Source organism: Ranitomeya variabilis, chromosome 3 (genome assembly GCF_051348905.1).
Source record: "Ranitomeya variabilis isolate aRanVar5 chromosome 3, aRanVar5.hap1, whole genome shotgun sequence".
NCBI lineage: Eukaryota > Metazoa > Chordata > Amphibia > Anura > Dendrobatidae > Ranitomeya > Ranitomeya variabilis.
The window spans coordinates 520,545,504-520,566,935 of NC_135234.1; the positions used below are offsets into that span (position 1 = coordinate 520,545,504).

The window sequence follows — 21,432 nt, forward strand, 5'->3', positions numbered from 1 at the left end:
GGGGTCGGTTGAGGGCTTATTTTTTGTGTGCCAAGCTGGCATTTTTAATGATACCATTTTGGTGCAGATACGTCCTTTTGATCGCCCGTTATTGCATTTTAATGCAATGTTGCGGCGACCAAAAAAAACATAATTTTGGCATTTTGATTTTTTTTCTCGCTACGCCATATAGCGATCAGGTTAATCCTTTGTTTTTATTGATAGATCAGGCGATTCTGAACGTGGCGATACCAAATATGTGTAGGTTTGATTTTTTTTATCGTTTTATTTTGATTGGAGAGAAAGGGGGGTGATTTGAACTTTTATATATTTGTTTATTTTTTTATATTTTTAAACATTTTTTTTTAAATTTTGGCATGCTTCAATAGCCTCCATAGCAGGTTAGAAGCATTCACTACACGATCGCCTCTGCTACATAGAGGTGAAGCACAGATCACCTCTATGTAGCAGAAATGCAGGGTTGCTTTGAACGCCGACCACAGGGTGGCGCTCAAAGCAATCGGTCATCAACAACCATAGAGGTCTCAAGGAGACCTCTGGTTGTTATGGCAATGCACCGATGACCCCCGATCATGTGACGGGGGTCAGCGGTGAGAGCACTTCCGGCTGCGTGGCCAGGAGCGCTAGTTAAATGCCGCTGTCAGTGTTTGACAGCGGCATTTAACTAGTTAATGGGCGCGGGCGGATCGCGATTCTGCTCGCGCTCATTGTGCGCACATGTCAGCTGTACAAAACAGCTGACATGTCGTGGCTTTGAGGTGGGCTCACCGCCGGAGCCCACCTCAAAGCGGGGGTTCTGCCAGCTGACGTACTATTCCGTCAGCTGGCAGAAAGGGGTTAAGATTAAACATGGCAGGTCTCCAATGAATGAGTAGAACTATCTCAAGGAGGATTATAAGGAAATAGCATGTGACTTAAATATGAGTGTCTGAGCAAAGAGTCTGAATACTAACTGTATGACCATGCGATATTTCAGTTTTTCTTTTTCATTAAATTTGCAAACATTTCTACATTTTTTTTTCAGTCAAGATGCAGTACAGAGTGTACATTAATGTGAAAAAAATGAACTTTTTTGAATTTGCCAAATGGCTGCAATGAAACAAAGAGTGAAAAAATTTTCCGTACCCACTGTATATGAAGAATTGGTTTTATTTGTTTACGCCGTTCCTCATGCAGTAAGTGATTAGGTGACTTTATTCTTCAGATTCGTTCAATTAAAGCGATACCACATTTATATCAAGTTTTGTGAAAACTAGTTTTTGCATCACCATATTTTGAGAGCTATAATTTTTCCATATTTCAGTCGACAGTCATGCTATGCCTTGCTTTTTGTGGGATGAGCTGAAATTTTTATTGATACCATTTTAGGCACATGACATTGTTTGATCACTTTCTATTCCGATTTTTGGGAGACAGAATGAACAAAAGCCAGCAATTCAAGATTTATTTTTTTTTTTTTTAAACCGTTCCACATGTGGTAAAATTGGTAAGGCAGCTTTATTCTCCGCCTCATCCTCAGGAACTGACCGGGACAGCCCTGATCGTGGATGGATTATGGGCAGAGGATGCATGAATCAGTGCATCAGATGCGACCGCTTTGATCAACCTCAAAGGTAACATCCAAGAAATTAACCTTTTTGATGTCGAATGTGCATGTTAAACGAATATTTAGAGCATTCTGATTCAGCGTCCCCATAAATTCCTCGAGCTGCTGCACCGTCCCATCCCATAAGAAAAAAACATCATCTATATAACGATGCCAGCACAGCACATGGGAGGCGGCCCGTGGGCCCTCGTCGCCGAAAAGGAATCTCTCCCAAGACCCCAGGAAGAGATTTGCATACGAGGGCGCACAGGCCGCCCATGGCTGTGCCGCGCATCTGTAAGTAAAATAGATCTTTAAAAACAAAAAAATTATGGGTAAGAACATAGTGCAGCAGCTCGAGGATAAACTCACAAAAAGGGCCGGCCCGGTCGGAAGCTGCCAGGAAGAGGCGGCCAGCCTCAATGCCATGCTGATGGTTAATGCATGTATATAGGCTCTCTACATCGGCCGTCACAAGTAACATATCATGATCCACAAGAATGCCATCGACCCTAGCCAGAGCGTCCGTAGTGTCATGCACATATGATGGAAGGGTTTCCACTAAGGGTTTTAAATAGAAATCTATAAACTGACATATTGGATCGCATAAACTGCCAATCCCTGACACTATAGGACGCCCAGGAGGGTCGAGGGCATTCTTGTGGATCTTAGGTAGTAGGTAAAAGGTTGAAACCTTAGGGGATTTAACTGTCAGGCCCTCTAGGACCTGTTTCGTAAATAGACCGTCATCAAGGGCTCTAATTAGGATCTTTTGAAGTTCAAGAGAGAAGGAAGTTACGGGATTGAAGGACAGTCTACGATAGGTATTGCGATCCCTCAATTGACGGAACGCTTCGCGTTCATATTTTTCTTGGGGCCAGATGACAATGTTTCCCCCCTTGTCAGCCGCCTTAAAAATGACATTAGGTAATTTTTGAAGATCTAAGATTGCTATCCTTTCATCTCTTGTGAGGTTGTCAAAGCGCCGTCTAGTAGATAGCCCCTTGAACTCCTCTGTCACTAATTTCGTAAAGATGTCAATGGCAGGGCTGAGTGACAAGGGGGGAAACCTGGTCGATCTGGCCACCGCGGAGGGTGGAAACCTACTTGTCATAGGGTCCTCCTGCTCCTCAAGGAGGTCCTCTAAGTTATGAAGGGTTTCTCTCTCGATCTCAGACATCAATTCACACGAGTCTCTCTTGTGATGCAGTTTTCTGAGAAGTAATTTTCGAGAAAATAAGTTGAGATCCTTCATAGCTGTGAAGAAATTGAAAGAATTAGTCGGGGCAAATGAAAATCCCTTACCAAGTACCCTCAATTGGGTTTCGGTTAGAACATGCGGGGATAGTTTAACCACCTGTAATCCCCCCTGTGAGTTGTAATGTCCTCCATTTTGTTTAGATTTAGTTGTTTGTCTTGTTATACGTTTAGATGTGGATGTGTTTGTTGGAGGACCACATTGCGAGGAACCCCTCGATACTGATTCATCCTCACCGGACATATTGGATCTCATAGAAGTTGATCGAGATCTTGAATAAGAAGAATTTCTAGACCGAGGTCTAGACCGGCTGAACACATTCCGCCATCTATATACAGGTTGGAGTTTTTTATCCTCCACATCTCTTTGAAATTTTTTTGTTTTAGTAGACTGTACCTCATGAACCCATTTCTGGGAAAGATTATCAATTTCCTCATTAAATTTCTTTAGAGCATCATTGCTCAACTCTCGATGGAGTGTGGTCTGAATGTCCTCAATCTCTTTTTCAAGGGAGGTTAAAGTTGTAGAGTTCATGTCTCTTAGAAGCTCAAGAAATCCTTTTGAACAGGTGTTCGCATAGTTTCCTACTACCTGCTACCAAGCACACACCAGGCCATTTTCCCCACTATTTTGGCTGTGACAACTAGCTTTGCTTGTGCCATCAACATCTGATAATCTGTGTTTAAAACCCCAAATGCCAAAAAAAAGCCTGTTGTTAAGGGACAGGGACGTAGACGTGGTGTTGTCAGTACTGCGTGAAAAGGCACTGAGTCTGTGTCAGGTCAGAAGAATTTTCATGCATCCACTATGTTCCTGGAAATATTTCCTGGTCTGGAACGCAAACATGTGTGAAAGCCAGAAGAGCAAGAGCAGATTTGTTCTTGAATAGCAGACAAGGCCTCTAAGCATTTGTCAAGCAGCAACAAATCTTCCACGACCACACAGTCTACTGTCGATACACAGAAGGCTGGCCCATCCAGTCCTGAAGCTGGTTCTCCTTCCTCCTGCCATTCTCAGTCACAGTAGACATATGACCCCAAGCTTGGCCACTCCAAGAATCTGTTTGCTACGTATCCTTTGGTTGGCTCTGGCCTATCACTGTGCAGCATTGAAGAGGGACGTGAGGAGGTGGCATGCATTGATGCTAAAGTATTTGTGGACCTACGGCCAGAAGAAAGCTACTTGGAGGAATGTTATTTACTGTCTCCTGAGGTGGAGGCTGATGATGATGAGACACAGTTACCATCAGGTCAGCCTACAATGTCAACTGGGAAGGAGGATGAGATGGAAGATGAGGTGGTTATTGATGAGTCCACTGATCCGACCTGGACCTTTGGCACACACAGCCATCGCAGCAACACAGAGGAAGATGGATATGTAACACAAACACAGGTACCACGGGGTTGTGGTTTGCCCAGAGTGAGAACTGGGTCAACTTTTTTCAAGAGCACCCCTGCTGTGCACCAAGTCAGGGAAAGGGGGTGTTCAGCCGCTGTGTGGAATTTTTTTTCTGAAAGTTCTTCAGAGAAAAACATTGTAGCCTGTAGCATCTTCCATACCAAATTGAGCAGAGGCCAGGTCAAAGGCAACTTGAGCACTACCGGTATGCGAAACCACATGGCAGTCAAGCACCCCAGTAGGTGGATGAAACACCAGGGTACCAAATGCGGGTCAAACCACTGCCATGTCACCTGGGCTATGTCCTTCAGAAAGTGCTGTTCAGGAAGGAGGCGATCATACCTCCTGCCCACAAACTGCGGTTGCTCATACACAAGAAACATCAGCCACATCCACTTCCTTGTCCCAGCGAAGCATCCAATTGTCCATGCCTGAGATTTTGGAAAGAAAGCGTAAATACCCAGCCACGCACCCACAGGCACAAATACTAAACTCACACATTGTCAAATAGCTGTGGAGATGTTGCTTTTAGACTTCTGGGAACACAGTCTTTCTGTGAGATCTTGACTATGGCTGCAACAACAGTGTTACCAACCGCCACTATTTTGCCCAGTGTGCCGTCCCTGTGTTACACAAGCACGTGTTAAACACTCTGAACCATGCTCTCATCAACGCCATAACCAGGAAGGTCCACCTAACAAGAGACACCTGGACAAGTTGTTGTGGACAAGGACTATATATTTCTGTCATGGCACACATAATGAAACTGGTAGAGGGTAGGACAAACGCGCATACTGGAACATCACACATCCTACCCATGCCAAGAATAGCGGACCCAACTTCTGTCAGTGTTTCCACCTTTTTATACTCCACTTCCTCTCTCCCCTCCTCCTGCTCCTTGTCCTCTGCTGAAGTACCCTCCCCATCACTGCCAAGCTGGGACCTGTGAAGCAGTGCATTGGCAAAGCGGCAACACGCTCTGCTGAAGCTGATCTGTTTAGGTCATAAACCACACACTGCAGCACAGCTGTGGCAAGCTTTAAAACAACAGACCGATCAGTGGCTTTCCCTGCTTCACCGCCAACTCAATCTGGTCATTTGCGATAATGGGTGTAACCTGATGGTGGCTTTAAAGGTTGGCATGCTGGTATACATGCCATGCATAGCTTACATGCTGAACCTAGTTGTTCAGAAATTTCTGAAAAGTTACCCTACCTTGCCGTACCTACTTGAAAAGGTGTGCCATATTAGTGCCCATTTCCACTATTCCTCTACCACTTTTGGTGGTCTTACAGTGCTGCAAAAGCGCTTGAATTTGCTGAGTCACAGACTCATTTGTGACCTGCCCACGTGTTGGAATTGAACCTATCATATGTTGGCAAGGATTAGTGAGCAGCAAAGGGCAGTAGCTGAATACCAGCTTCAACATGCCCGTCAGACTGAGAGTCAGCCACCACACATAACAACTGTCAGGTGGGTAGGGATCGCCAATATTTGTGAGGTTCTTGAGAACTTTGAGTTCTGCACCAAGCTTGTGAGCAGTGATTAGGCTATTATCAGTATAACCATCCCGCTACTGTGTCTCTTGAAACAATCAGTGCATAATCTCAAAGAAGAAGCTTTGAGTGCCCAGCATGTTGGTGTGGAGCGAGAATTCACAATGGGTGATATCACCCAGCCCAGCCAATATTCTGAGGCAACATTGGGTGATGAGGGGAAGATGAGGAAGATGAGGAGGGAGAGAACTTTTTCTGTGCTACCAAGGGGACTGTTAATGCTACAGAGGGCTAAACTTAATACACCGCACACTCTAGAGGTATCATATGCAAAAGGTGAATTTATTGAAGTGCTTTTAGATATACTATTCAACAGTGCAAAGTTGCGACCAGAAGTCAAACTGACAACGTTTCGACTCTTCCCGAGTCTTTGTCAAGAGGTCGCTGAAAAGAACAAAATATGTATGAACAATTGTACAACACGAGTATAAATACAAAGATCATTATGTTCACAATCGTCGCACACAAAACCCGAAGGAGAGAAAAAACAAGAACATATACATAAATATATATACATATATACACGACACAGCATTATACAGGTATTGTCTCCTGTCACGGGTGAGAGAAATCCCCCCGTTGTAGGTGAGAGTGACGATCCGCGTGATTGGAGGTGATCTCATGATAGTTCAAAGGACGGCAGGCACGAGAGGACACCGGTGTGAGGTTTACCTTAGCAAGGTGAATAGTGGTGTAGTACGAAAGATATCCTTGTAGCATATAGAAAATCTATAAGGAATAAAGAATGTTAGTAGGGGCTCTTGATGTAGGACAACCTAAAGTCAAATATTAAGAAAATTACCTTGCATAATATTTAATTTATAATAGACGGATAGCCCTGCTTAGTGGTACTGTAGATACAATCTGCCAGGAATATATAGGAAGAAATAAATGTATGATAAGACAGAACACATAATGAGTCATGTGTAATGCTGGTGCCGGTAGTTGTACCTGTCAAAGCCGGTAAGGGTACTTTATGGTATAGTAGTGGCCCAGAATAAATTGCGATAGTCCTATTGTGCTACAGGATGAAATCTGTAAAGAGAGCACCTGATTTGTGGGATTGCCAGCATGGAGATGTAGTAGGCAGTACTATATGGTATTATCAGGGGTGAAAGTAGGAAGTAGTTATAAAGGGTATTACCTTGCGTTGCTGTTAATGTGGGGCTATTGTAAGATTTCTCTGACAATGCAAGTAAATAGGTAGCATTAGCTACGATGAGGCTACAGATGGAAGACCTCTGTGGAGAGATATAGTGCAACTCAGATATCTAGGTGCCATCAAATTCTAAGGCATATAAAAGTAGTGTGTAGAAGCAGGTATCTTGGAATGTTACCTTATAGTGCACCTAGTAAGAGACTCCACCTGAGAGTACTCTGGCCGTGGCAAGGACAGGATTGTCCAGTAAACAGGGGGGCTGGAGGTAAGGGGCCTCTGCAGAGAAATGCATATTATAAGCCGGCACCCTGGACAATGCCAGGGTCATATAACATAGAGATCAGTGGGCAGCAAATACATTGGTGGGTCAGGGTATTACCTGGTGGCGCTCGTGGCATCAGCGGCGCTCCTGCGCCTTGCTGTGTGGGCAGGTACTGAATGGCGTCCTGTGCTCAGTATTTGAGCGCGGAGGGACCCGCGGCACCGGAAGTGCGTCATCCGGTACCGGAAGTCCCGCCGCCTGGTCACTGGAATCATCTGCGCAGGAGCAGGCGTCGTCAAGGGAACGGAGAGCTGTATACTGATTAAAGCAACAGCGCCTGCGCTAAGGGGCGATCACTGAAATGTACTGTGCAAGTACGAACGTGGTCAGGGAAACACAGCGCTTTGTGTCACCTGTAATGATAACGCCTGTGCTCTGGGATGACCGCTGGGCTAGAGTGTGACACAATGGCAAAAAAGTCCTGACAGATTATATATACAGTATTGGTTGGCTGTTCTGTATAGGAGGGGCAAATCCTTGGTACATACAGGAACCTAAAAACGTGGAGCAGTGGAGAAAACTAATAAAACCAAAATAGAAGCAAAATGTAAAAATGATAATAATAAAATGAAATTAAAAACAAAAATAAAATTAAAATATAATAGAATGAAATTTGAGAAAAAAATATAGTAAATGAAAAACCAATGGGAAAACAGAAAATAAACAAATAAGGATGAATGGGGACATAACGTAGTTTGTCAGAAAAATCATCCAGACGATGGATGCACCTTGATTAACCTAATTAGAATGGAAATAAAAATGAAAAAATAGAAAAAATTGAAAATGATGATAATAGAGTTTGAAAAAATAAAAGCAAAAATCAAAATCAAAATTATAAATAAAATGTATAAAAATAATGAAAAAAATGAAAAAAATAATGAAAAAAATAATGAAAAAAAATTAGAGAATACGAAATAAGATGATGAAAATGAAAATAAAATAAGAAAATAAGAAAAAATAAAAAATAGATGATAACCCCCCTTTTTTTTTTTTTTTAAAGAGGAGGAGGGTAGTCATACCGAATGGAGATTAGACTCACCACCACGTCAGCGGGTCTATAGGGGAAAAAAAGGGAGAACATGTCAATATAGAAATTCAGGGTAGCCAGTCAATTTCCCTATTTAAGCCTTTAGGTGCAAGCGTATCAAGGGTATAGATCCAGTACGCCTCCCTGGATCGAAGTAATTTGATGTGGTCTCCACCCCGCCTTGGTCTAGGTACCTGCTCGATAACCTGGAACTTTAGTTGTGCTACCGTGTGTCTAGCAGCAGCAAAGTGGGCTGGCAGGGGGAGCCATGTTTTACCACATCTAATCGTGGATTTGTGGCTTGCCACGCGATCCCTTACATGTTGTATTGTCTCGCCAACATACAGAAGGCCACATGGGCACTTGATTAGGTACACCACGAAGTTGGATTCGCAGGTGAAAAAACCCCGTATTGGAAAGGACTTCCCAGTTCTTGGGTGCGTGATACTGTCTGTTCTGATTATATTAGAACAGGCAGCGCAATGGAGGCATGGAAACGTACCATGTCGGCGTGTACTAAGGAGCTGTTGGGTAAGTTCCGTGCGTGCACTCCCTATGTCAGCCCTTACGATCTGATCCTTGATGTTTGGGGGTCGTCTAGTGCTCATCAGAGCTGGTGTTTGAAAGGAGGGAATGCTTGGATAGGCTTTGCCCAAGAGAGGCCAATGTCTCCTGATGGCTGAGTGGACCTTTGGCATGAACGGGTGGTGGGTATGTACAAAGGGAAGCCGCTCCTGTTTTATTTTAGGTGGTTGGTCTCCCACAGGGGCAGAGGACAGTAACCGTTCTTGATGTAAAAGTGTGGAGGGGTACTCTCTATCTCTAAATTTCTCAGACATAAGGTCAAGTCTAGTGTGAAGGGTTTCAGGATCCGACACTATTCGTGACACTCTTTTAAACTGCGAGCGGGGGAGACTGTCTTTTGTGGACCTAGGATGACAGCTAGAATATAGCAATAGACTGTTACAGTCCGTAGGTTTGGTGTGAAGGTCCGTGCTCAATCTACCCTGGGGGTCCTTCAGGACCATGGTGTCCAGAAAGGCTATATGTGTAGCACTGAAGTTCAATGTAAACTGCAGTTCTTGAAAAATGGAGTTGAGATATCCATGGAAGTCACTCAATGTGTCTGGGGTACCTGTCCAAATCATGAAAATGTCATCTATGTAGCGATGATATTCAATTGCATACTGGAGGAAAGACTCATTGTTATAGATAAACTGTTCTTCGAAGGAGTGCATATAGGCATTAGCGTACGCCGGGGCCACGTTTGAGCCCATGGCGGTCCCACGTGCCTGGACATAGTACGAATCCTCGTATAGGAAGTAGTTCTCATAAAGTACTACCCTGAGTAGGTCTAGACAGAGATCAATAGAATTAGGTGACAAGTCAGATCTATCTAATAGGTCCTTGGTAGCTAAGATACCCCTTTCATGTGAGATGGATGTGTACAAACTTTGTACATCCAAGGTGACTAATAAGCTGGACTCAGGTATTTGTTGGATACTCCTTATGACACCCAAAAACTGGCTGGTATCCAAAAGAAAAGATCTTGTCCCCTTGACGAGGGGTGTCAGGATCTTTTCTAAGAACTTTGAGAGAGGTGAGAAAACAGAATCCGTAGAGGCCACTATGGGCCTCCCCGGGGGGTTATTGAGGGATTTGTGAATTTTGGGTAAAACGTAGAAAACCGGAATCATTGGGTGGGGTTTTTTTAGAAAGGTTGCTGTTTTGGTGTCTATTGTTTTGTTGTCAAGATAAAAGGTAAGGAGGTCCTTTATACGTTGGGAGATCTTAGGGGTGGGATCCCTAGGGATAGCCTTATAGGTATCTGTATCTGATAACTGTCGGAGTACTTCCGCATGATATAGGGAGCGGTCCATCACGACAGTGGCACCAAAAGGGGGTGACAAAGGGGGTGCCACTGTCGTGATGGACCGCTCCCTATATCATGCGGAAGTACTCCGACAGTTATCAGATACAGATACCTATAAGGCTATCCCTAGGGATCCCACCCCTAAGATCTCCCAACGTATAAAGGACCTCCTTACCTTTTATCTTGACAACAAAACAATAGACACCAAAACAGCAACCTTTCTAAAAAAACCCCACCCAATGATTCCGGTTTTCTACGTTTTACCCAAAATTCACAAATCCCTCAATAACCCCCCGGGGAGGCCCATAGTGGCCTCTACGGATTCTGTTTTCTCACCTCTCTCAAAGTTCTTAGAAAAGATCCTGACACCCCTCGTCAAGGGGACAAGATCTTTTCTTTTGGATACCAGCCAGTTTTTGGGTGTCATAAGGAGTATCCAACAAATACCTGAGTCCAGCTTATTAGTCACCTTGGATGTACAAAGTTTGTACACATCCATCTCACATGAAAGGGGTATCTTAGCTACCAAGGACCTATTAGATAGATCTGACTTGTCACCTAATTCTATTGATCTCTGTCTAGACCTACTCAGGGTAGTACTTTATGAGAACTACTTCCTATACGAGGATTCGTACTATGTCCAGGCACGTGGGACCGCCATGGGCTCAAACGTGGCCCCGGCGTACGCTAATGCCTATATGCAGTCCTTCGAAGAACAGTTTATCTATAACAATGAGTCTTTCCTCCAGTATGCAATTGAATATCATCGCTACATAGATGACATTTTCATGATTTGGACAGGTACCCCAGACACATTGAGTGACTTCCATGGATATCTCAACTCCATTTTTCAAGAACTGCAGTTTACATTGAACTTCAGTGCTACACATATAGCCTTTCTGGACACCATGGTCCTGAAGGACCCCCAGGGTAGATTGAGCACGGACCTTCACACCAAACCTACGGACTGTAACAGTCTATTGCTATATTCTAGCTGTCATCCTAGGTCCACAAAAGACAGTCTCCCCCGCTCGCAGTTTAAAAGAGTGTCACGAATAGTGTCGGATCCTGAAACCCTTCACACTAGACTTGACCTTATGTCTGAGAAATTTAGAGATAGAGAGTACCCCTCCACACTTTTACATCAAGAACGGTTACTGTCCTCTGCCCCTGTGGGAGACCAACCACCTAAAATAAAACAGGAGCGGCTTCCCTTTGTACATACCCACCACCCGTTCATGCCAAAGGTCCACTCAGCCATCAGGAGACATTGGCCTCTCTTGGGCAAAGCCTATCCAAGCATTCCCTCCTTTCAAACACCAGCTCTGATGAGCACTAGACGACCCCCAAACATCAAGGATCAGATCGTAAGGGCTGACATAGGGAGTGCACGCACGGAACTTACCCAACAGCTCCTTAGTACACGCCGACATGGTACGTTTCCATGCCTCCATTGCGCTGCCTGTTCTAATATAATCAGAACAGACAGTATCACGCACCCAAGAACTGGGAAGTCCTTTCCAATACGGGGTTTTTTCACCTGCGAATCCAACTTCGTGGTGTACCTAATCAAGTGCCCATGTGGCCTTCTGTATGTTGGCGAGACAATACAACATGTAAGGGATCGCGTGGCAAGCCACAAATCCACGATTAGATGTGGTAAAACATGGCTCCCCCTGCCAGCCCACTTTGCTGCTGCTAGACACACGGTAGCACAACTAAAGTTCCAGGTTATCGAGCAGGTACCTAGACCAAGGCGGGGTGGAGACCACATCAAATTACTTCGATCCAGGGAGGCGTACTGGATCTATACCCTTGATACGCTTGCACCTAAAGGCTTAAATAGGGAAATTGACTGGCTACCCTGAATTTCTATATTGACATGTTCTCCCTTTTTTTCCCCTATAGACCCGCTGACGTGGTGGTGAGTCTAATCTCCATTCGGTATGACTACCCTCCTCCTCTTTAAAAAAAAAAAAAAAGGGGGGTTATCATCTATTTTTTATTTTTTCTTATTTTCTTATTTTATTTTCATTTTCATCATCTTATTTCGTATTCTCTAATTTTTTTTCATTATTTTTTTCATTATTTTTTTCATTTTTTTCATTATTTTTATACATTTTATTTATAATTTTGATTTTGATTTTTACTTTTATTTTTTCAAACTCTATTATCATCATTTTCAATTTTTTCTATTTTTTCATTTTTATTTCCATTCTAATTAGGTTAATCAAGGTGCATCCATCGTCTGGATGATTTTTCTGACAAACTACGTTATGTCTCCATTCATCCTTATTTGTTTATTTTCTGTTTTCCCATTGGTTTTTCATTTACTATATTTTTTTCTCAAATTTCATTCTATTATATTTTAATTTTATTTTTGTTTTTAATTTCATTTTATTATCATTTTTACATTTTGCTTCTATTTTGGTTTTATTAGTTTTCTCCACTGCTCCACGTTTTTAGGTTCCTGTATGTACCAAGGGTTTGCCCCTCCTATACAGAACAGCCAACCAATACTGTATATATAATCTGTCAGGACTTTTTTGCCATTGTGTCACACTCTAGCCCAGCGGTCATCCCAGAGCACAGGCGTTATCATTACAGGTGACACAAAGCGCTGTGTTTCCCTGACCACGTTCGTACTTGCACAGTACATTTCAGTGATCGCCCCTTAGCGCAGGCGCTGTTGCTTTAATCAGTATACAGCGCTCCGTTCCCTTGACGACGCCTGCTCCTGCGCAGATGATTCCAGTGACCAGGCGGCGGGACTTCCGGTACCGGATGACGCACTTCCGGTGCCGCGGGTCCCTCCGCGCTCAAATACTGAGCACAGGACGCCATTCAGTACCTGCCCACACAGCAAGGCGCAGGAGCGCCGCTGATGCCACGAGCGCCACCAGGTAATACCCTGACCCACCAATGTATTTGCTGCCCACTGATCTCTATGTTATATGACCCTGGCATTGTCCAGGGTGCCGGCTTATAATATGCATTTCTCTGCAGAGGCCCCTTACCTCCAGCCCCCCTGTTTACTGGACAATCCTGTCCTTGCCACGGCCAGAGTACTCTCAGGTGGAGTCTCTTACTAGGTGCACTATAAGGTAACATTCCAAGATACCTGCTTCTACACACTACTTTTATATGCCTTAGAATTTGATGGCACCTAGATATCTGAGTTGCACTATATCTCTCCACAGAGGTCTTCCATCTGTAGCCTCATCGTAGCTAATGCTACCTATTTACTTGCATTGTCAGAGAAATCTTACAATAGCCCCACATTAACAGCAACGCAAGGTAATACCCTTTATAACTACTTCCTACTTTCACCCCTGATAATACCATATAGTACTGCCTACTACATCTCCATGCTGGCAATCCCACAAATCAGGTGCTCTCTTTACAGATTTCATCCTGTAGCACAATAGGACTATCGCAATTTATTCTGGGCCACTACTATACCATAAAGTACCCTTACCGGCTTTGACAGGTACAACTACCGGCACCAGCATTACACATGACTCATTATGTGTTCTGTCTTATCATACATTTATTTCTTCCTATATATTCCTGGCAGATTGTATCTACAGTACCACTAAGCAGGGCTATCCGTCTATTATAAATTAAATATTATGCAAGGTAATTTTCTTAATATTTGACTTTAGGTTGTCCTACATCAAGAGCCCCTACTAACATTCTTTATTCCTTATAGATTTTCTATATGCTACAAGGATATCTTTCGTACTACACCACTATTCACCTTGCTAAGGTAAACCTCACACCGGTGTCCTCTCGTGCCTGCCGTCCTTTGAACTATCATGAGATCACCTCCAATCACGCGGATCGTCACTCTCACCTACAACGGGGGGATTTCTCTCACCCGTGACAGGAGACAATACCTGTATAATGCTGTGTCGTGTATATATGTATATATATTTATGTATATGTTCTTGTTTTTTCTCTCCTTCGGGTTTTGTGTGTGACGATTGTGAACATAATGATCTTTGTATTTATACTCGTGTTGTACAATTGTTCATACATATTTTGTTCTTTTCAGCGACCTCTTGACAAAGACTCGGGAAGAGTCGAAACGTTGTCAGTTTGACTTCTGGTCGCAACTTTGCACTGTTGAATAGTATATCTAAAAGCACTTCAATAAATTCACCTTTTGCATATGATACCTCTAGAGTGTGCGGTGTATTAAGTTTAGTCTTAGTGTTTGGGACACTCCAGTCCTCTACACCAGCACCTCGCCCTACCTTAACCCTAGTGCACACCAATTTTTCCTCCAATGCTACAGAGGGGACACCCAACCCAAGTTTCATGTCTGTGCCGCCTGGATGAGCTGAAGAGGAGGAGGCAAGTAAGCGGGAGGAGAGGATGGGTACTGTTCCTACTGTTGGGGACACAGAATATGTGCCTTTTTGCAGCTTGGCTCACATGGCACATTTCATGTGAAAGTGTCTGTGGCAAGATCCTCGTATGATACACAATTTATCCAACAACCAATACTGGTTGTCCACCTTTCTTGATCCATGGTACAAGGATAAATTTGCTTCTCTCCTTATGGAGTCACCAAAGAGTTTTACAATAGAATTGTTCAAGAGGGTCATTGTAGATCACGTGATGAAAACATCACCCTCAGACAATGTTGGTGGCAGAGGTAACAGCTGTTTTCAACAACAAGGGATAATGGGGAGAGACTCGAACACCAGGTCCAACAGAGGTGGGGGGGAAATATGCACAAATTGGGCAATGTTCAATAAACCAGCACAACAACAAGGGCTATCTGTGCCTGCAACAATGCCAAGGAGAGAGAAATTGCAGAACATGGTCAAGGGGTACTTAAGTGACCATATGTGCGTCCTTTCTGATGCTTCAGTTCCCTTTAATTATTGGGTGTGCAAACAGAACACTTGGCCGGACCTCGGAGGTGTTGACCTGCTCTGCTGCTAGTGTGATGTCAGAGCATGTTTTCAGTTCCGCTGGGTCAATGATCACTGATTGGTGCACCCGCCTCTCCACGACAGACTTACTCTGATTAAATTCAACAAGGACTGGATATCTCCACAGTTTGCAATCCATCCAGATGACAGCAAGCCAACCTAAATTCACCAAAAATGCTGATTCATGCTACTGCTGTTAACATCAGCCCCTTCCCTTAGAAACCCGTTTCATTCCTTCATCAACCATGACTCAGTCCATAGAGCTAATTTTTACAAACCTCATCCACATTGTGCAGTGGACAAACCAGGACAGTATTCGTACTCCAGCCTAACTACTATTTGTGATTGGAGGCCCTTGGGATGGTGGCTTCCTGCATCAACCATGACTCAGCCCATAGAGCTAATTTTTACAAACCCTATGCACATTGTGCAGTGGACAAACCAGGACAATATTCCTACTCCAGCCTGACTACTATTTTAATTGGAGGCCCTTGGGATGGTGGCTTCCTGCATCAACCATGACTCAGCCCATAGAGCTAATTTTTACAAATCTTATGCACATTGTGCAGTGGACAAACCAGGACAATATTCCTACTCCAACCTAACTAATATTTGTGATTGGAGGCTCTTGGTATCGTGGCTTCCTGTGTCAACCATGACTCAGCCCAAAGAGCTAATTTTTACAAATCCTATGCACATTGTGCAGTGGACAAATATTGAATGTAGAGTGGTCCTACCTATGATTTGTCATTGGAGGCCCTTGTGACAAATGGCGTAATACTGCAACAAACGTATTCCCAGAAACCATATGTGAATCAGAAATGCATGCAGGCATATTCTCCAGGCTCGTCCCATTCTGTTTCATCACCTTCTAATCCATTTCAGCCTTTTCCTCAGGCCCTTAGACCCCTTTGTTGGGTCTAGCAGAAAATTACTCGCATTTCCCATTGACTTGCATTGTTCTCGCTATTCGGATCAAATACGCGATTTTTACAAAGTACTTGTTCCGAGTATAGCGATTACGAAAATTACAGTACACGCTCATCATCACTAGTCTTCACACCTCTTCCTGTGCAGCTCAGCTGTCACTGATAGCAGTTGGCATGGAACTGTCACTGCATGTTAACATGCAGTGACAGTTTAAAGTCATGACGGACATACCATGATACAGGAACTTACAGCGTTATGTCTGTCATTCGTGATAAAGTGTTTATAGTAGAAAAAGGCTGTTAGGTATATCAAGAAAGTTTGTAAAGTTTATATAACCACTGTTTTTGGATTTTTAATATGATATTAATCTTGGATTTCCAAACAAAATAAAACTGTATCTGTATTCTTATGGTAGAGATTGAAATCTTAATAAATGTACATAAATATGATTATTCTTCAAAAGATCAAAATTCCTTATACAAGCATTAATAATATATTTAAGCTGGAAAATATATGAAGCATGCCAATATTTTCTGGAGATAGACAATGATAAATGCATTGTCGATTGTCTTATTAATTATTAAATAATGGCATCGAACACTTCTACTGTTTTGGAAATAAATATTCATAAAGACAAAATTTGGAAGAAGTAAATGGATCTATGCCAATCAAGATTGCTTGTCTTGCAGCTGCTTTTCCTAGCCAAATAAAAATGCAATTTTGATTTTGAATCCAGGACTTCAAATCAGAGTTTTTTTATTACATAAACTAGTAAATATTTTATTTATTGGTTGCTTCAAATTCCACATCTAATGCTTCTAGTCCTAAAAATTACCGTATTTTCCTTATGGAAATTTATGTTTGCAGTTTACTGAATTATGAATGCTGGGCATGGGATTGGCTTTTTTTTGGTTATCAAACAACTTTGACAAAGCTCTAAAGTGAGTGGATTTGCATTAGGTTTTCAAAACATATTTTTTAGATTCAATCATCTTATCACAATTGGCACTGTAGCTAAAATAAATATTTTTACTGAATTAAAGTGACATAAAATGGTTCAATGAGGCAGCAGTTCTGCTATAACAATAAATAATATCTACTCACCTTCTGTTCCAGTGCTCTGTCCCTGCTGTTCCTCACCATTATACTGTTTCCGGTTGCTACTGCTTGAATACTACATGTGATGTCTGAAGCCAATTACTGGCGTTAGCAGTATACGATCAAAATTGCTAGGTGAACACAAATCAGATGTAATATGTCACAGGAAAGTGACAAGTTTTTTTAATTAAGTAACAAATAAAAATATATAATTATCTTTGCACCTGGTCCTGCAGACAATCAGTGGCTGCAATTGGGCTTCATGTGCTCTTACTGCTCTCGGACAATGTAGGATAAGTAGAAATAGTAAGAGCCCAACAGCCCAATTCTTGCTGCTGATTGGCTGCTGGGTTGGATAAGAAAAGGTTAGCGGGCACCGCCATATTATAAGTATCCAGAGATAATGAGAGGGGTGCTACCATAGCGTCCTACAAATGCATGTTTGAAAAGTGAAAATAAAAAGAAGACTCAAATAGAGGTGCACACACCAAATATATCATGTGAACAAAGGCTCTATTGAGACAAAAACAAGTGCACATACATGTATAAAAAGCATTTAAAAACATCTAAAACACACACAAGTCATGGCTCAATAGGGTCATGGCGGCTAAATATAGACAAAAAAATCCATGAGTGATACTGTGAGTGCTTAGTAATCTATAAATCACGTAGCTGCTTACTAAGAGCAGTTTTAAATACTTTTTCCCAAGATAATATTTCAGAAAATAAATAATAATAAATACCAGGCTTAGATATACCCCATTAGTTAAAATTCTGAAATGTATACAATATTACAAGTGCAGCACACTTCCACTTAGAGAAAAACACTCTTATCTTATAAAAAGCAGTACTCAGATACACTCATAAAGAGAATGTGCAAAACAGATAATCAATGTATAGCCATAAATAATAACCCTAATAATACCAACAGGCATGCATATAAACAAAATTCATACTTGCCAAGTGATCAATATGTAGCCATGTGGGGCATCCCTACGCATATCGCTACCATATGTAGCTTCGTCAGGGGAAGATGTGAAATACACTGCCCAGCCACTTTAAGCAGAAGTAGGGGCACTTACTATTGTTACCTGGATCACCAACACCTGTGTTTGGTAGTCTAGGAACAAATCAGCGAAACCCTGTGATGGAGGCACACTATGAGTCGGTGTGCGTGTCATTCTGCGTTCCATAGGGTGGAAATAACATCACCGCGCCTGCGCAGAGTAAACAACCAAGGTGTCCAATGACACTCCCACTATCTTTGGTAGTATGCGTGTCACTGTGCGTTCCACAGCGCAAAGGAAATGCACACTTGACATCACCCCATATGCGCAAAGTGACCGGCTAGAAAGTCCAACAGGATTTTCACTATCTGCCGGTGCTCGCAAGAAAAATATCCGCATGCATGCGCAAAAGTAAAAAAACAAACAAAAACAAATACAAAAAAAGGATATATAGGGGGCAATCAGATCCTTGCACTATAGTATCCCATATGTAGCAAAGGAGTTCATATGCTAAATATTTACATGATGAGGTTTAATAAGTAAATAGATCATATCTTATCAATGGGAGCTATTAGGGTCCCCATTAATAAAAGATAAATACGTTATTGAGGACTCCTAGGACCCCGAAACCCAAAACGACCATCTTCATGAAAAAAAAAAAAGTGCAAATGCTTTCCAGCATACACCATGGCTGAATAAAGGTAACCAAGAGCCTATTACTCAAATATGAGGTACTTGTATATCCCTATCACAGAGCCCATGCTTCATGGCATCAAGAAACCCGTGTACAACAGGTCTTCATTGATGCCTTTGGGGGCCACCGTATCCAGCTTATAGATCCAATCCATCTCGATTCTAGTCTTAATAATTCCCCTTGTCTGTCCGATTTGCGGATATTGTTTGGTAATTTTTGTAAACCAATAACCTGCAGACCACGTAAGCTGCTCGAGTGCACCTGCAAGAAATGATTAGCCACTGTAGATAAGTTTTTACCTTTAATCTGATCCCGTTTGGGCAGATTAATGTTGGAAATATGCTGCTGTGTGCGCCTGCACAATTCCTGGCTGCAGGGCTCATGTGACATAATAATGGCACATGGACCACTGCTCACTCGGCACCTACCTACCCCCGGATAGTTGCTACTGATTGGCTGCAGGGCTCATGTGACATAATAATAGCACATGGACCACAGCTGACTCGGCACCCACCTCCCCCGGACAGTACTGGTGCAGAAAGGTGAGTAGATTTTTTTTTAATTTTACACAGGAAATTACTTTGTTTAAAAAGGATTTATTCACATAGTGACCAAAAAGTGCTACTAGTATTATTTTAATAAATTGCTGTTTAGATAAATTGCTAAAACTACATTTATTATTTGAGTATACAATACGATCTATCTTTGATGGTGGACACAATAGGTCCTACAATTTTTTTTATTCTTTATTGGTAATTTTATTTCTTATTAATAAATAATAACAAATTACATTAATCAAATAGATAAATATTTCACTGAGCTATGTTACTTATGACCAAAAAAATATTTTTGTTCAAGAAGGTACAGGTTTGTGAGTTATTAATCCTGAGGAAAGTAAAGTAAATCTGTGTATAATCATATTGAGTTGTGTGCTGATCTCATGATAACATATGTTGCATATTTTACCCTAATTTATGCAGGTTTTGGTTTTACATAGCAATTATACATTAGCTGGCATGATAACGTTACATTTTTCTCTCATTTAGGCAAGCTTTGGGTACATAGCATTCAAACATTAGTTAAACATTTACTGCACGTACCACAGTTACAGACAGATGTTCCAGAGATCTGTGATTGGTTACTGACCAACTGTATGTTATTATACATTATCTAATTATAACATTTTATAGTAGTACATCATCTCATCTAGCAATTACCTTAAATGCTTATTGTTTCATCATGATCCTTTTGATAGACATTGAAAACCATACCGATTGCCTGTTAAGCAACTAAAAAGTGGTTTAAGCCATGTTCATTTCAATACAGCAATAAACATGTAGCTTTACCAGGAAAAACTGTAATTTTCTTGTAAATGAATGCCTACTGATCTTTTAATAGTTTGTCAACTTATAGACAACCATTTTGAATTAGATGCCTACTGCAAACATGCCTTTTCAAAGGTGAGGGTTAATTATTCCTATGGTACAAATCTCTGACAAGGTGCTGTATGAAGAAGCACTCATGTCATACCGTGCACTCATTGGACATCTAAATGTATTGACCCCCATCCTAAGCACTCACAAAGTCTAAGACATATTTCAAAAGGTTTTACCGCATTTCATGCTTGATATGAAAGCATGGTACTCAAAGAAATTGATTACATGAGGTTAAACAAAAGTGAAGCAAACAATATGGCATTTATACATGGTTTTAGTAAATGATTGCATTTTATTATATTAAGCTATATTGCCAATGTTTAATAAAAAAAATTACAAAACGTGATTTCAATTTTTGGTGTCAATTCTTTATTTTAGAAATGTTTTTAAAAAAGGAATCTCTTTTAACAATAAAGCTACTCTACGTTGGCCCATTACAGCTCAAGTTGAAATATGATCATTCACAGCTACAATAGTAATTTTTTGACAGTCTATGCCATTCAATTAATGTCCTCAATGGTATGTAAGAAAAATCACAACCATAATTTTAACATAATTTGCACAAAATTTGACTAGAGCTGGTTAAAATCAACTGTACTGTTTAATCACGGTATTACTGGAATAAACATAGCTATATAATGCATGTAACAAATATATTTTTCAGGGATAATATATTGTAGAAAGGAGAAGAACAGAAATATCAAATTAGGAAGTTTTGGGTTTTACTACTTCATAAACCATGGAAGCCAAACAAAAAACAAAACAGCCTTTAGGCTGTGGGCATACAGGCTGGTGTCCAGTACTCAGGCTTAGTCTGGAGCCAAACACACAGAAGGCCTTCTCCGTCCCAACACACAGACCATGTTCCAAACCACAGCCACCATAATATAGCCTGTCAACCACACCCAGAGGTGAGGTATATGGGTAGCTAGACCCTCCCATCTCTCATATCTACCCGCAACCCAGTCCCAGGTGCAACAAACGAACCTCTAAGAGCTTTCATGCACTAAAGAAAATACTCTGGTTTACATCACAGAGGCAAGCTATCTATGAGACCATTAGCCACAGTACATACCTCCCCCTCTGCCTAAAGCTGTGGAGCTTGGCACTTTCTCCTACCAGACAAAGGATTCTTGATAGGGC

The 21,432-nt window shown here is 41.8% G+C and overlaps 2 protein-coding genes across 2 annotated transcripts; one reads left to right on the plus strand and one right to left on the minus strand.

Moving 5' to 3' along the window:
- Positions 1-6,138: 6,138 nt before the first annotated feature.
- On the minus strand, positions 6,139-9,956 carry LOC143818356 (uncharacterized). Its single transcript, XM_077299697.1, has 2 exons — positions 8,298-9,956; positions 6,139-6,526 (listed from the first exon to the last, which is right to left on the minus strand). Exon 1 carries the CDS (start codon positions 9,580-9,582, stop codon positions 8,374-8,376), a length of 1,209 nt encoding a protein of 402 aa, XP_077155812.1. The 5' UTR covers positions 9,583-9,956; the 3' UTR covers positions 6,139-6,526; positions 8,298-8,373.
- An 881-nt stretch (positions 9,957-10,837) lies between these two features.
- On the plus strand, positions 10,838-14,079 carry LOC143817727 (uncharacterized). Its single transcript, XM_077299214.1, has 2 exons — positions 10,838-12,122; positions 13,891-14,079. Exon 1 carries the CDS (start codon positions 10,838-10,840, stop codon positions 12,044-12,046), a length of 1,209 nt encoding a protein of 402 aa, XP_077155329.1. The 3' UTR covers positions 12,047-12,122; positions 13,891-14,079.
- Positions 14,080-21,432: the final 7,353 nt, after the last annotated feature.

What these genes read in the sequence shown, in the direction of transcription:
- LOC143818356 (XM_077299697.1), bottom strand. Translation starts at nt 9,582, where the DNA reads ATGGGCTCAAACGTGGCCCCGGCGTACGCTAATGCCTATATGCACTCC.
- LOC143817727 (XM_077299214.1), top strand. Translation starts at nt 10,838, where the DNA reads ATGGGCTCAAACGTGGCCCCGGCGTACGCTAATGCCTATATGCAGTCC.